General features: G+C 38.9%; 1 protein-coding gene across 5 annotated transcripts in view; it reads right to left on the bottom strand.

Moving 5' to 3' along the window:
• Window positions 1-15,132, bottom strand: part of PPP4R4 (protein phosphatase 4 regulatory subunit 4) — an 83,590-nt gene that overhangs the window by 50,708 nt on the left and 17,750 nt on the right. For 3 of the 5 annotated variants that reach the window (XM_079769067.1, XM_079769062.1, XM_079769063.1), the window contains exon 3: window positions 8,003-8,105. The exons of 1 other annotated variant lie outside the window; for it this stretch is intronic. In XM_079769067.1, coding sequence (XP_079625193.1) covers window positions 8,003-8,105 — 103 coding nt within the window. Of the gene's footprint in view, window positions 1-8,002; window positions 8,106-15,132 lie in introns of those variants that run through there. One more of the 5 variants, XM_079769064.1, reaches the window with a different exon arrangement.

Genomic DNA, 15,132 nt, shown 5'->3' with positions numbered 1-15,132 from the left:
TACAAATCAGCTGCATAAAGGCATCTGGAAATGAATAAGGTTACTCATTCAAAAACTAAAAAATTACCCAACTTAGATTATCCATTACTAGCAAGATGGCCCATTACTAGCAAGATCACCCATTACTAGCAAGATTTCCTGTCTAACAAATAACAGAATTCCAGAAAGGTTAGCATGTAATTTGGGGCCTGTTTTTTTCCTCTGGGACCATCTGCTGATTCTAGAAAAGGCTCCTTAGTGGCCAAAAGCTTAACTGCCTTTTTTAACAGCCTCTAAGAAGCACTGATAAGACCCTGGGATAGGATAAGGGCAATCCATCAGCAAACTGACCTTTACAGGGAGAACGGCCCAGCTTCAAATCATCCAACACCTAAAATGGGTTAAGTGTAGCTGTATATAATGTCCCAAAACATCTTTTCTTATGCTTATTGGCCAGTTTCTTATGCTTTATTGCTAGTGCAGTTAAGAGGCTGCCAGAAGACAAAATATTCCTTTCTAGAGGAAGATATCACCCTGGGCCTCAAACTATTTCCACAAATAATTTACTGAATTCAGGATCAAGCACACAATCAATAATATCCAGGCACATGAAGAGATAATATGAATCAGAACCAGCAGAAGCAACAGAAAATAGAAGTGCACCCACAGGAGCTCCAGGTATTGGTGTATCTGATGAACACCTGGTTCAAAATGATAAAAGATACAATTGAAAAATTCAACAGAAAATTCTAAGACATAAAAGAAAGGATGTGGCAGATTTTTTAAGGAGCTAAACAAAAATTCTAGACCAGAAAAGTATAATAATAAAAATCAATAATCAGAATGAATCACAAAGAGAAATGACAAAAAAAGAAGGTAAAAGACAGAGATACTATGGAAAGGTCTAATATGTAAGAAATTGGAGACCTAGCAAGAGAGCAGAGAAGTGATTAGGTAGAAGCAAAATTAACAAACATCTGCAAAGACTTTTTTTCAGCAGATATTCTAGATTGTGTAGAGATTTGTTTGCATTTATCTAATGACTAAGCATGCTGAACATCTTTTCTTATGCTTATTGGCCATCCACAAATCGTCTTTGGTGAAGTATCTGTTCAAATTTTTGCTTGTTTTTAAAAATTGGGTTGTTTTCTTATTATTGAGTTTGAGAATTCTTTATATATTTTAAACACGTGTTCTTATCAGATATATGATTTGTAAGTATTTCTTCCCATTCTGTCACTTGTCTTTTCATTCTCTTAACAGTGTCTTCTGAAGTGTAGAAGCTTTAAGTTTCATGAGCCCCAGTTTATCAAAATTTTCTTCTATGGATCATGCTTTTCTTTTTTTTTCTTTTTTTTAAATATATTTTATTGATTTTTTTACAGAGAGGAAGGGAGAGGGATAGAGAGCCAGAAACATCGATGAGAGAGAAACATCGACCAGCTGCCTCCTGCACACCCCCTACCGGGGATGTGCCCGCAACCAATGTACATGCCCTTAGACCGGAATCGAACCTGGGACCCTTCAGTCCGCAGACTGATGCTCTATCCACTGAGCCAAACCGTTTTCGGCTGGATCATGCTTTTCATGTCAAACGTAAAAAAACCTTTGCCTAATCCAAGGTCACAAAGATTTTTCTCTTGTTTTTTTCTACAAGTTTTTATCATTTTGGTTTTCATTTCTTAGGTTTATAATCTATTTTAAGTTCATTTTTGTATATGGTACAAGGTATAGACTTTTTCCCAATTGACCCAGCACCATTGTTGAAAAGACTGTCCTCGCTACACTGATAGGCCTTTGCGTCTGTATTAAAATCAATTGGCAATGCACATGTAGAGGGCTTTTTTCTCTATATATATCCCATTGATTTGTCTTTATATCAATATCACATAGTCTTAATTGCTGTAGCTGTATATAATGTCTCAAAATCAGGTAGTAAAAGTCCTCCAACTTTGTTTCTCTTTTTCAAAATTATTTTGGCTATTCTTGGTCCTTTGTATTTTCATATGAATTTTAGAATTAGCTTGTAATTTCCTACCAAAAAAAAAGAAACTAACCTACTGTAATTTTTATTATTTTGCATTAAATATATAGATTAATATGGGAAGAACTGGTATCTTTTTTTTAAATATATTTTATTGATTTTTTACAGAGAGGAAGGGAGAGGGATAGAGTTAGAAACATCGATGAGAGAGAAACATGGACCAGTTGCCTCCTGCACACCCCCTACTGGGGATGGGCCTGCAACCAAGGTACATGCCCTTGATCGGAATCTAACCTGGGACCCTTCAGTCCGCAGGCCGACGCTCTATCCACTGAGCCAAACCGGTTAGGGCAAGAACTGGTATCTTAACAATATTGAGTCTTCTGATCCATGAACATGGTGTCTCTTTCCATTTACTTAGTCTCATATTATTTCTCTCAGCAATGTTCTATAGTTTTCAGTATACAGATCTTGCATGTCATTTTTCAGACTAACCTCTAAACATCACATACTTTAGCACTATTGGGATAGGTTAAGAGAAAGTTCAATTTCCAACTGCTTGTTTTCCTGATTTGTATATTGATCTTGTATCCTGAAACATTTCTATATTCAGCAAGTGCTAGTATTTTCCTTTTGTAGATTCCTTCATAAATGATGTTATGTGACCAAAAAAAAAAGACTTTTTCTTCTTCCTCTGCAATGTGAATACCTTTCATTTCTTTTTGTTGCTTTATTGCACTTTTTAGAATGTCTAGTAGTGTTGAACAAACATGGTAAGAGCCAACACGCTTGACTTGTTCCTGATCCAAGCCACCATCAAAAATGAAGACCAGTGCTGTAGTTTCCTCATCCTCCCATTCCCATCTACTTTACACACAATTAAAATGATCACTGTAAAAGGTGAATGGGCAAGTCACTGCCCTGCTTAAAGCCTTCAATGATTTCCACCGTCCTGAGAAAGAACAACTCTTGCATGCTGTGTCACTGACCATCACTCTAACATCTTTTTTAAGTCACAACCACCCAGACCACTGGGTTCCAACCAAACATACCTCTTTCAATTTCCCCAAGCTCCTTCATCTTAGGAGCTATGTGCTGCTCTCTCCACTGGACCACTCATTCCTGACTCTTCAAATGGCCGCTTCCTCCCAGCTCTTCAGTTTTAAGAGCTCCTCAACAAGGCTTTCTTTGACCTCCGAATGCATAGTAAGTTCCCCCTGTCACTTCCTCCTGACATTTACACTCACCTACTTCTGTTATGTCTGTTTCCCACTCTGAACTGTAACCTCCTTGAGAGCAAGTTCTCTCTTTTGATCACCTCTATTTTCTCAGTGCTCAGAGCAAGTGCCAGCACATGGAAGGCACTCAGTAAATATTTATGTATGAATCAAAATGCCATTATCACCACTCACTCACTTATAGTACAAGATTGCCTTCTATAAGATGGACTAAGAAATTATGTCCATGGCAAAAGTGAGAAAAGTGGCTCTGCGTGATTTTTTTTGTCATTTTACCACTTGAAAGTAACGACTCCCAGAAGCAAGGCAGAACTGAAGAAGGTGTTAACGATAAGTACAAATACTTCTTAATATCTTAATATAATGATTTAAAAATTAGTTGCACATAGGTTTTATAATTTGACATGAGGTTGTTTAAAAGTTTAGCTGCCTACATTATATAGCAAACCTTCTTTAACAGTCATTATTATTGCCCCCATAAAGTCTTATCCAGTTGCTTAATTCTTCAGCATTTTTAGATATAGTCAGAATCACACAATTAAATACTCTCCTATGCTTATTCTTCTATTGTTTTCCATATAGTTTTTAGGCCTGCTTGATATACAATCTAATCTGGGACTGAATTTATCTTTTTGTATTTTTTAGTACAGGGCAAGATAAATGAGAATCCTAAATAAAGGACTGCATGTTGATTAACTCAAAAAATGAATGAAATTATTTCACCAAATAAAGGTTTTCTTAGTATATATTCATTAGTATACAATTTCTTTATAGTATCCATTTATTCAGTTTTCTATGCTATGGATTAATTTTTATTACTTTAAAAGGCTATTATTAAAGTCATCTTTATAGCTCAGTTATATAGTTTCAGCAGACACATTTGATTATTTATATAAATACTAGAGGCCCGGTGCACAAAATTTGTGCACTGGGGGGGGGGGTGGCGAGGGTGTCCCTCAGCCCAACCTGCACCCTCTCCAATCTGGGACCTCTTAGGGGATGTCCGACTGCCTGTTTAAACAGGCAGTCGGACATCCCTTTCACAATCCTGGAGTGCTGGCTCCCAACTGCTCACCTGCCTGCCTGATTGCTCCTAACCGCTTCTGCCTGCCAGCCTAATCACCCCCTAAACACTCCCCTGCCAGCCTGATCGACGACTAACTGCTCCCCTGCCAGCCTGATCATCCCCAACTGCCCTCCCCTGACAACCCGGTCATCCCCAAATGCCCTCCCCTGAATATTCCCTCTTTATTAGATAGGGTTTTTTCTTTAACATATTGGACAGCCCTAACTGGTTTTGCTCAGTGGATGGAGCATCGGCCTGCAGACTCAAGGGTCCCAGGTTCAATTCCAGTCAAGGGCATGTACCTTGGTTGGGGGCACATACCCAGTGGGGAGTGTGCAGAAGGCAGCTGATCAATGTTTCTCTCTCATAGATGTTTCTAGCTCTCTATCCCTTCCCTTCCTCTCTGTAAAAAATCAATAAAATATATTTTTTTAAAAGGAAACATTGAAGATTCCTCCATTTCTGCCTGGCTGGTGTGACTCAGTGGTTGAGGCCCCGGGCTGGCACTGGGAGGGGGTCACTCCGTGGGGGAGCGCGCCCCTCCCAGGCTGAGGCCCCAGGCTGGCGCTGAGAGGGGGTCACTCCGTGGGGGTGCGTGCCCCTCCCAGGCTGAGAGCCCACTGGGGGTGTGCACCCCTCCCAGGCTGGCGCTGAGAGGGGATCGCTTCGTGGTGGTGCGCGCGCCTCCCAGGCTGAGACCCCAGGCTGACGCTGGGAGGGGATCGCTCTGTGGGGGTACGGGCCCGAGGCTGCAGGTGTGTGTGTGGGATCACTCCGTGGGAAGTGAATTTGTTTTTGTTTTTTATAAAGGGTCAGGAGGGCCTCTGGGCAGCATTCCGCCAGGCCACTTACGCTGCCGGCTCTCAGCAGCAGCCCTCCCTGGGACTGGGGGACTCCAGCAGGGCTTAGAGGACTAGGCGCCGCCATTTTGTGGCTATGGGCGCCACCATTTTGTTGCAGAGTTATGGTTAATTAGCATATTATTCTTTTATTAGATAGGATACTCTATAGATGAGTATATAATATTCTTTACACATTTCCATAAAATTAATATTGGGGGGAGTTATTTAATTAACTTTATTGTAACCTCATTAGCAAAATGATTTTTTCAAAATAATTTAGAAACCTCAAGGTCACTACTCTCTATCATTCATTTTTTATTTTTACTTCATGAAATTTTGGACATTCAATACCCTCTGTGGACTAGACTTAGCTTGCTCAACACAGTATGTGTATAGCATGCTCAATATTTTTAGCTTTAAATCTAATTCACTTAATATACAATAACTTTATTTTTAAGAGAGAAACATAAATGTGAGAAACATCAATCAGTTTCCTCCCATACATGCATTAAACCTGCAACCTAAGTATGTGCCCTGACCAGGAATCAAACCCTCAACCTTTTGGTGTATGGGACAACACTCCAACCTACCAAGCCACCCAGCTAGGGCTAGAATAACTCTTAATCAAGAGGACCTAACTACCTGTTCCTTCTAATGTTGTTTAATTGGCACTTTCAGGTGTTACGCTAACAAGCATAGGTCAGTTAATATCACTGAAGTAGAATGTAAAATTAAACTTAAACTGTGAAGACTTAATTCCATTTAAATTATAGCATGATTCTGGGAAAAGAGGTATGAAAGGCTTGATTCACTTTTGAATCACATGCAGTGCTAAAATAAACATAATAAACATCTCAATTCATCCTGGTAACAAGTAAGAAAAAAAAAGAAAACCTCATGCTGCCAGGATAGAAGGGTGGGTATCTTGTAAAAATAACATGGTACTTCCCTACATCTAATTTAAATCATAGTAATTGGAACCAGCTATATATACCTATATATGCCTAAAAATAAAACGCAAGGGCACACTAATAATTACAGTATTTTAAACACATATAAATTAATTTAAAAGTTAGGGAAAAGTTACAACCAAACAGAAAGCCAAAGTAAAGTATACAAAACTATTAGCAAACATAATCCCCGTTAGTATGTAACCTCCCTGACCCCATTAGTAGGTAAGCTCCCTAAGGACACATAGATTGTTGTCTGTTTTGTTCATTCAAGTTCTTAAGAACAGCACTTGGCACATAGGCACAAATAAATAATAAATCTTACATATTAAACATTTAACATTATATGTTAACTAGAGGCCCGGTGCACAAATTCATGCACCAGTGGGGTCCCTCAGCCTGGCCTGCGGGATCAGGATAAAATCAGCTCTCTGACATCCCCCAAGGGGTCCTGGATTGCAAGATGGTGCAGGCCAGGCTGAAGGACCCCACCAATGCACAATCGGGGCTGGGAAGAGATGAGGGAGATTGGCCAGCTGGGGAGGGACCGCAGGAGGGCTCCAGGGCATGTCCAGCCCCATCTCGCTCAGTCCTGATCGGCCAAAACCCAGCAGCAAGCTAACCTACCAATCGAAGCATCTGCCCCCTGGTGGTCAGTGCACGTCATAGCGACTGGTCGGTCGGTCAACTGTCTGCCCCCTGGTGGTCAGTGCATGTCATAGCAAGGGGTTGAGCAGCCTTAGCATATCATTAGTATACTAGTAGCCCTGCGCACGAATCCGTGTGCCAGTCGCTCTCTGCAGGGCCAGGCCGCTCCACGCCTGGTGCCCAGAGGCTCTTCGCAGCCCAGAGGCCCATCGCAACCAAGTGCAGAACGCTTGCCTCGTCACTCAGGCGACGACGCAAGCGTTCCACACCCCAGCCTGGCCAGAGGCCCATCCGCGGCTGGGCACGGAACGCTTGCCTCGTCTCCGTGGTGACGAAGCAAGCATTCTGCCAGGCCGCTCACGCTGCCCGCTCTCAGCGGCCACCCCCCGGGACTGCGGAACTCCGGTGGGCTGAGAGGACTGGGTGCCACCATCTTATGGCTATGGCACCACCATCTTTGTGATGGAGTGAGGTTAATTTGCATATTACCCTTTTATTAGATAGGATTACACTTTGATTGGTTGAACGGCCGACCCATCGACCGGACACTTAGCATATTAGGCTTTTATTATATAGGATAATCCATAAATACTAAATAGAGGAAAGAATATTCTAGTAGATCAAATATTTTTTGTTTATAGCAGGAAAACTAATTCTGAAGAATTTAGGAAGCAATAAAATGAATATAAAACTAAAATTGTGATGGCCCAATTCAATCTTTATTTGATGATTCTTTAGAAGTCACACCACAGGGTCATTATTAAGAATATCAGTGAAATAATATATCATCAATGTTGCTGAATACTATTAATATAAATTTAACTCAACAGAATACCAAATAATATAGATTAACCAAGTAACATATATGCATATACGAATAGCCCACAGACACAAACAATAATGTGGGAAGAAGGGGGAAAAGGGAGTGGGTGGAGGGGGGCAAAGGGAAGAAAAATGAAAGACATCTGTAATACTGTCAATAAATTTAAAAATTTAAAAAGACAGCTATGATTTTGTAAAACTAAAATTTTTCTGAGCTACTGAAAAGCTAACTTTATTAAAATGTCTCTACTCAGAAAATGACTAAAATCTTTGTTTCAACTAAGACCTGGATTTCTCCATTTCCATCAACTAATTTCCCTAAATATTTTCATCACAATACAAAATGTGTATCATAATACTTCCTCCACTCAATGATTAAGGTACAAAAGATCAGCCATCAAAAGCTCTGAAGTTTTCTCCTGACAATGAAAAAAACAAATGGTAAATTCAAATCTCATTTCGCACCAACTTACTCTAACTTTTGGCAAGACTCTCCGAAGTGTCTCAGCAGGATTCTGTCGCATCAAAAACGGGAGATTCGCAATCACACTTGTTCCCTGGATATCTTGACCAGCACTTACAGAGAAAAGACAAATTTAAAATTTGTAATTGTAAGCTGAATAGTTTATGACTATAAAAAGCAGATTAATTTGAAAAATGGCTGCTTTTAATGACAAACACTAAGACTTTGACAAAGTGTTAAATTTCAAACACCATAACTTAAATACAAAATAAAACCAGAACTGAAATTTCATTAAGTAAATCTTATAACACTGCATGAAAATATTAAGCTCATGCTAAAAACAAGATTAACTTTTAAGTCTAAAAGTTTTTAATACTATTATTAAATACTTTAAAATTCTACCTCATTTTTTTCATGTGACCTACCAATTTGCTGTACTGTCTAAAAAATATAAATGGAAAATTTTCATCATGGTAAAATATTAATAATCATTACAATAGGAATAGCAACAGAATCATACAACTTCCTTCTGTTATATTGAAGTTACCTGTGGCCCTAGACTGACTGAATTGCCAGAACTTCTTTTTTTTTTTTTTTTTTTTTAATATATTTTATTGATTCTTTACAGAGAGGAAGAGAGAGGGATAGAGAGAGAAACATCGATCAGCTGCCTCTTGCACACCCCCTACTGGGGATGTGCCCGCAACCAAGGTACATGCCCTTGACCGGAATCGAACCCGGGACCATTCAGTCCGCAGGCCGACGCTCTATCCACTGAGCCAAACCGGTTTCGGCTTGCCAGAACTTCTTAAAGAAATACTCAACATTCTTAAAGGTCAGTAGGGTATATGTATACTAGTACAGTATCTTTTTGACATGTTATTCATTAGATCACTAAAGCTTTACCAAAACAATCTCAGTGATGCTCTAATGGTCTAAATGCTTTAGAAAAGGTGTTCAGGTTCTTCTGAAAACCAGTTCCAAGCAAAAAATTCTTGGATTTTAAAACAGAAACTAAGTGACATAAGATTTCCAAGTACCTGAAATATATATATATGATGTTAGTAAATGTGGCACTGCTATTCTGATACCAATTTAAATGCTAATTGCTGATGCCATATTTATTTATCTTAATTAAAATTATTTTAACTTAGCTCTTCAAATGGAACTATTTGTTATTATATGTATGTTAAGACCTTAATATGGTTTTTAAAGTTTTATATTTATTTGCTTCAGTTTTATACGTCCTGTTAATAAGAAGCAGATTCTGATTCTGAACAAAGCTGCAGAGCTAGGAAGAAAGGCATTTGCCCTGTTGGAGTAAGGCAGGCTATGCACCACGGTCAGCACAATATTCCACTGCTGTCACCACTCTCTAAGTGAATATTTTAAAAGACAAAAGTCAAAAAGGAATGGCACTGAAATAAGGAACGCATGCCAAGATGGGAAGATGGTCAAAAAAGGAAATTGAAGTTGCATATAAAATTACCAGTTGTAGTGGGCTGAATGGTGCCTCTCACCCCATGAAGTATGTCTCTGCCCTAAGCCTAGGTTTCACGATGCCATCTTCATTGGAAAGAGGGCCTTGAGATGAAGGACCATTCTGCGTTATCCAGGCAGACACAGACCCGGTGACAGGGGTCAAAGGAGACGCTCAGAGGAGAAGACACAGACCAGAAGGCAGTGCGACCACAGAGCAGAGACTGGAGTGGCGGGGCCACAGGTCAGGGAATGCGGACAACCTACAGAAGCTGCAAGAGGCAAACAGCCTCCCCGAGAGCCCTGCTGACAACCATGTTCATATGACAACTTCTGGCCTAGAGCAGAGGATCAGTAAATGTCTCTTAAAACGATGAATAAGCTCTGGCCCCGGTGGCTCAGTTAGTTGGAGCGTTGTCCTGTACACCAAAAGGTGGCAGGTTCAATTTCCGGTCAGGGCACATACCCAGGTTGTGGGTGTGATCCTCAGTCGGGGTGCATGCATGAGGCAGCCAATATCTCTCTCTCTCTCTCTCTCTCTCTCTCTCTCTCTCTCTCTCTCTCTCTCTTCCTCTCTAAAATCAATTCAATAATTTTTTTAAAGGATGAATGAATGGATGACTCACTGGTGAAGTTCCCACCGCTGCATAACATTCTTGAAATGACAAAATTATACAAATGGAGAAGAGTGTTTTCCAGGGGTTAGAGATGGATGTGGGAAAAGATGTGACTATAATAGTGTAACCTGGGTAATGAAAATCTTAACTGTCTTGACTGTATCAATGTCAATATACTGGTTGTAATATTTTACTACAGTTTTTCAAAATTTTACTTAGGGGGAAGCTGGTTAAAGAGAACATTGGCATCTGTATTTTTTTTTTTACAACTGTATATGAATCTACAATTATCTCAAAATAAAATTTAATTTTTAAAAAATCAGTCTATGTGATAGATTTAAAAAAATACCTATGAACATCTCAACAAACACAGAAATCTGACAAATCCAACATTCATTCATGATTTAAAACTATCAGCAAACTAGAAGTAGAAAGGAACTTCTTCAACCAGATAAAGGGCATCTATGACAAACTTAGAGCTAACACCATACTTAACAGTGAAAGAATGAATGCTTCTTCCCTAATCATGAACAGGACGAGGATGTTCACATTTCCACTCATATTCAACATTGTGTTGGAGGTTTGAGCGAGTGCGATAGATAATAAAAAGAAATAAGAAGCTTACGGATTGAAAAGGAAGAAATTAAGCTGTAATGTACAAAATAGCCAGTAAAACTAATACCAGTAAGTGAGTCTAGCAGTGTGGCAGGATACAAGATCAAAAAGGATTTGAGAACGTGATATATCAGACAGGTAAAGAAGGTCCAATAGACTGTTAATGGAAGTCCCTAAAAAAGAAAACCTAAGCAAAGGAAGCTTTTAAAAAATGTTATCAAAAACCCTTTCTTGAAATTAAAAAAAAAAAAAAAGATTCAAAAGAGCACACCATATACCTGAGAAAATCAATCCAACAGAACTGAGATACATTGTTGGACTTTAAAGAAAAAGAAAAATCCTTTGGGCATCCAAGCAAAATGAGCAAGTTACTTGTAATAGAAACAAAATCAGATTGGCTTTAAACTTTAACAGTAATAAGATATTAGAAAAGCAAATAACAACTGATAAGACAATGCTTACTGTCAACAGAACTTGAAAAAATAAAAGAAATGAATCTAAATTGCAACCACCATAATCTCTATCAACAAACACAATCTAGGAGGATCCAAGATGGCAGCAGAGTAGGTGGAAATTACACTCACCGCCTCCCAGGACAACACTGGAATTAAATTATAGAACATTCAACCTGAATAACCAACTGAAGACTAGCTGAACAGAAGTCTTATAACCAAGGATTTACAGAAGGCACATCAAGACTGGTAGCAAAGACAGAGATGTAAAAAGCTTCTTTAAAATTGCAGAAGGTCCATCTGACGTCGACTGCATGCATTCACTACTTCGGCTTGTCCTGGCAACAGGTCTCCTCTTCATAATGATGGTAAAAGTGATATGGCAAAATATAGTTAGCAGAGGTGGAACAACACAGTCGACATAAATGCAACGAGAGGAAAGCGTGAGGAGGAGTGGGGACAGGGTTGTTTATAGACAAAAGAGTAGACGTGGCTGTACTTTAAAGTAGGGAACTAAGCGTGCACACCTGGGAATTTCTCAGGTGCTGTGTACCTGCTATTACCTCCTGCTGACTTTGGTGCCAATCAGTATAAACAAACCAAATACGTGTGAATCTATGCCACCAGCCACTGAATGGAAGAAATCCCGAAACAATCAGCATTTGTTTAAGTCAACAGTATAAAATTCATGTCATTGCTATTTGATATGGTACATGTAATTTTAAAATAAAAGTTTAATCAATATTTTATTTATATAGTATGTTATTTTATGTTTTACTAGAGGCCTGATGCACGAAATTCGTGCAAGAGTAGGCCTTTGCAGCTGCGGCGGCTGCTTGGATCCCTCCCTCACAGCCGCATCAGCTTCCTCTATCCTGCGGCTGCAGCCCTGACTTCATTCGGAAGGTCATCCGGTCTAATGAGCATATTATGATTTTGTTATTATAGATTTTTATAAAATAAGCTTCTTAGACTTCAAAACCTACAACTTTCAACTGACAGGCGCCAGGAACAAGCATCCTGCTACCCCCTGAGCTGCTCCTTGTTGCCCGATTCTGCTGTCTCCGGGACATGCTCCTTTCCTAAGATACTGACTCAGAAACAAAAAGACACAACCCACTCGGCAAACCATTCCTCTAAATCTAAAAAGAACTGGGTGAGTCATCTACTCTGTGCACTAGTGACTAAAAAGGAAAGAGGAAGGGGAAAAAAGACTAGTTAGATAAATGAATTTAGGACAGCTATCTTTTAAATTCTAAATTAATGTTACTAATTATTTTATTCCCATTGGGAGATGCGCCTATTTTAAAGAGCCATTTATAGTAATATCTTAAACCAAAAAAAGTCAACCCACTCAAGCATTTTTTATGATAATAAAAAATTTAGTAGTCTTCATTGTCATCCCAGCTCCTGCCACTGTCATGATAACTTCATCACTGACGGGAATGACTAATAGCTACTTTTTGATCCCCTCTAATCCAACAATGTTTCACCCAATTTTTACATTCTCCAATACTTAGCACAGGATCTAGCACTCAGAAAATGTTCCATAAATTTTTTATTTAAATTCAATTTGTCTCCACATCAACAACCATTTTCAAAAGTTGGATCAATCATTACCTGGAAATGTTCCATTTCTAGAATCTCAAACTCTGATCCCATTTGCTGCCCATAAACTCTTATCTATTTTTCCATTGCTAAATACATTTGTTATTCTTATCACATTCCTAATCTCTCAATTCCTTCTGATTCTCTAGTTTCTAATATTCCTCCTAGTTTTACTTTCTACTTGCCAGCCTGAATCTCCCCGACTATTACTTCAATTACAGTCCCTACTAATGACCTTGCTTCTTCAATTCTCCTCCTAACAATAAAAATAGTATCAAATATACTATTACTAGGCATAATACTAATAAGTACCTTACATGCAGTCATCTTTTTAAATTCTCACAATAATTTTATGAGATAGGTTAAATATTATTATTAGCTCCATTTTATAGATGAGCAAATTAGGGCTTGGAGAGTTGAAGGTACTTGCCCAAAGTTACGCACACTGCCTGTACAACTCCAAAACCCATGCACAAACCACTACACAACACTGCCTCTCATCCAACCTCAGCACCCAGCCAATACCAAACCCACCCACCTGCTTTTTCCATCCCACTCCTGATCCTAGGCTATGTAGCACTACTAGAGGAAAATGTATAACCACGCTGCTTAATGCTTTTAAAAACATAATTTTTTTAAGAAATCTGGTTCTCAATGATGCTGGAAGTAAACAAAATGATAACGAATTTGTGAGAAATCAAGAAAAGCCCAGAAATTCTTGGTATATCATATTGCTTAAAGAACTTTCAGAAATATTATTTTGGGTCTCTAAAAACATGGCTATCTGTGCTAGTTATGAAACCCGTGCCCTTACCCACCAAAAAGAATAAGCTGTATGTTAGAACAGATCTAGATACTGACAATATTGTCTTTCTCTATTCTTATATGTACCTTGCTTCAACCTTCTAGGAGCTCAAAATCTAAGGAGAAAAACAGATTTGCACGTAAGAATCCTCACTGTAGAGCAAAAAGTCCTTCTCTTTTCCTAGCCAGACAACCTTCATGTTTTATTTAATCCTAAACCAGTAAGAAAAGGGAGAAAGGGAGGAGCATATGCTACCCAGAAATGACAACACAGCATAGTCACCACTAGAGAACTTAACCTGAGAATTCTAGCTCTGCTGCTGTTTGACTCTGTGCAGGACCCGAAAGGGTTTGTATATGCAGAGCCTGCGGTCCCAATCCGAGCAGCTCTCATTTCAAAATCCAAAATACAGCACATAAGTAAGCGGGCACTGCTTGAATTTCAACGATGAAGCAGATGCCACACAGACCTTGCTTTGAGTTTGCAATGAAAACTAAACTTTAAATAGTTGATATTTAATTATTCCTTTACTCAAAGTAAATTATTAAATAGTTTGTTTTCATGATAGAACAAAATTAAGTGATTAGCTTAGAGAACTAAACTTCCAAGAAAGACAAAACTTTCTTTTAAGACAAAGATGACTCAAGAATATAAAGCAGAGGATACTGATACCAATCAATAATGTAATTTTTCAAATGTTGCACATTTTCATTACTACAAAATTAAATCCTTAATACTGTTAAATCTTCAAAATATCACCTCAAAGGTTTACATAGTTAGAGAACCATTCGACTCTGCTTGTAGACATCATACTTAGAGTCAGAGAGTAACAAATTACATTGTTGAATAGCACCAAAGAAAGAATAAAAGAAAAATTAAGATTTAAGTGTCACTATGTGCCAACCAAGGCACTTTATACACATTTTCAAATTCACCTTGATAATATATATATATATACACAATATATTTCCATCCTTACTTGACAGCTGAAGAAACAATCCCAGAAAAAAAGAAAAAGTGATTTACCCGAAGTGATCCAACTACTAAAGATGAGAGGCAGGGCTCCAACCTGTGATTTCTAAGTTCATGACCGAGCACCACCGTACCACCCAGGATCGTAGTCCTATCCTAAGAAGCGGCTGAGCTGTCAGCCTAAAAATGTCTCTATGTTGATAATTTTTCTAAGAGAAAAATTTGCACATAAATTAGTAATAATCACGTTAAAATAAATTCCTTTACTAATAATTTCCACTACATATCTTTTACTATCCCAATGTCATGGCAACAGAGTATGCAGAAGCTTCATGTCCATGGTGAAGAAGAGACAAACACCTCTTCACTAAAGCAGTGTCACAGCTATACAGAGGGCGTTTCCCTTTGAATGGCTCTTCAACTGCCTATATCACGAATTGAGCTCATTCCCCCGGCCCCTCCTTTTACCCCCGAGAGAGAAACAGCCCTCTGACTCTCCAGGTACACCGAGTAGAACGACATTACCCTTTCCTTCCTCCTCACCTCCACAGCAAACCGCACAACAGTGCACAAGGTGAACATTGTCCTTGCT

The sequence above is a fragment of the Cnephaeus nilssonii genome (assembly GCF_951640355.1).
Source record: "Cnephaeus nilssonii genome assembly, chromosome: 4".
NCBI classification, from domain to species: domain Eukaryota; kingdom Metazoa; phylum Chordata; class Mammalia; order Chiroptera; family Vespertilionidae; genus Cnephaeus; species Cnephaeus nilssonii.
Note: the sequence above shows the minus strand (reverse complement) of the source record. Positions and strands in the feature narration are given on the sequence as shown.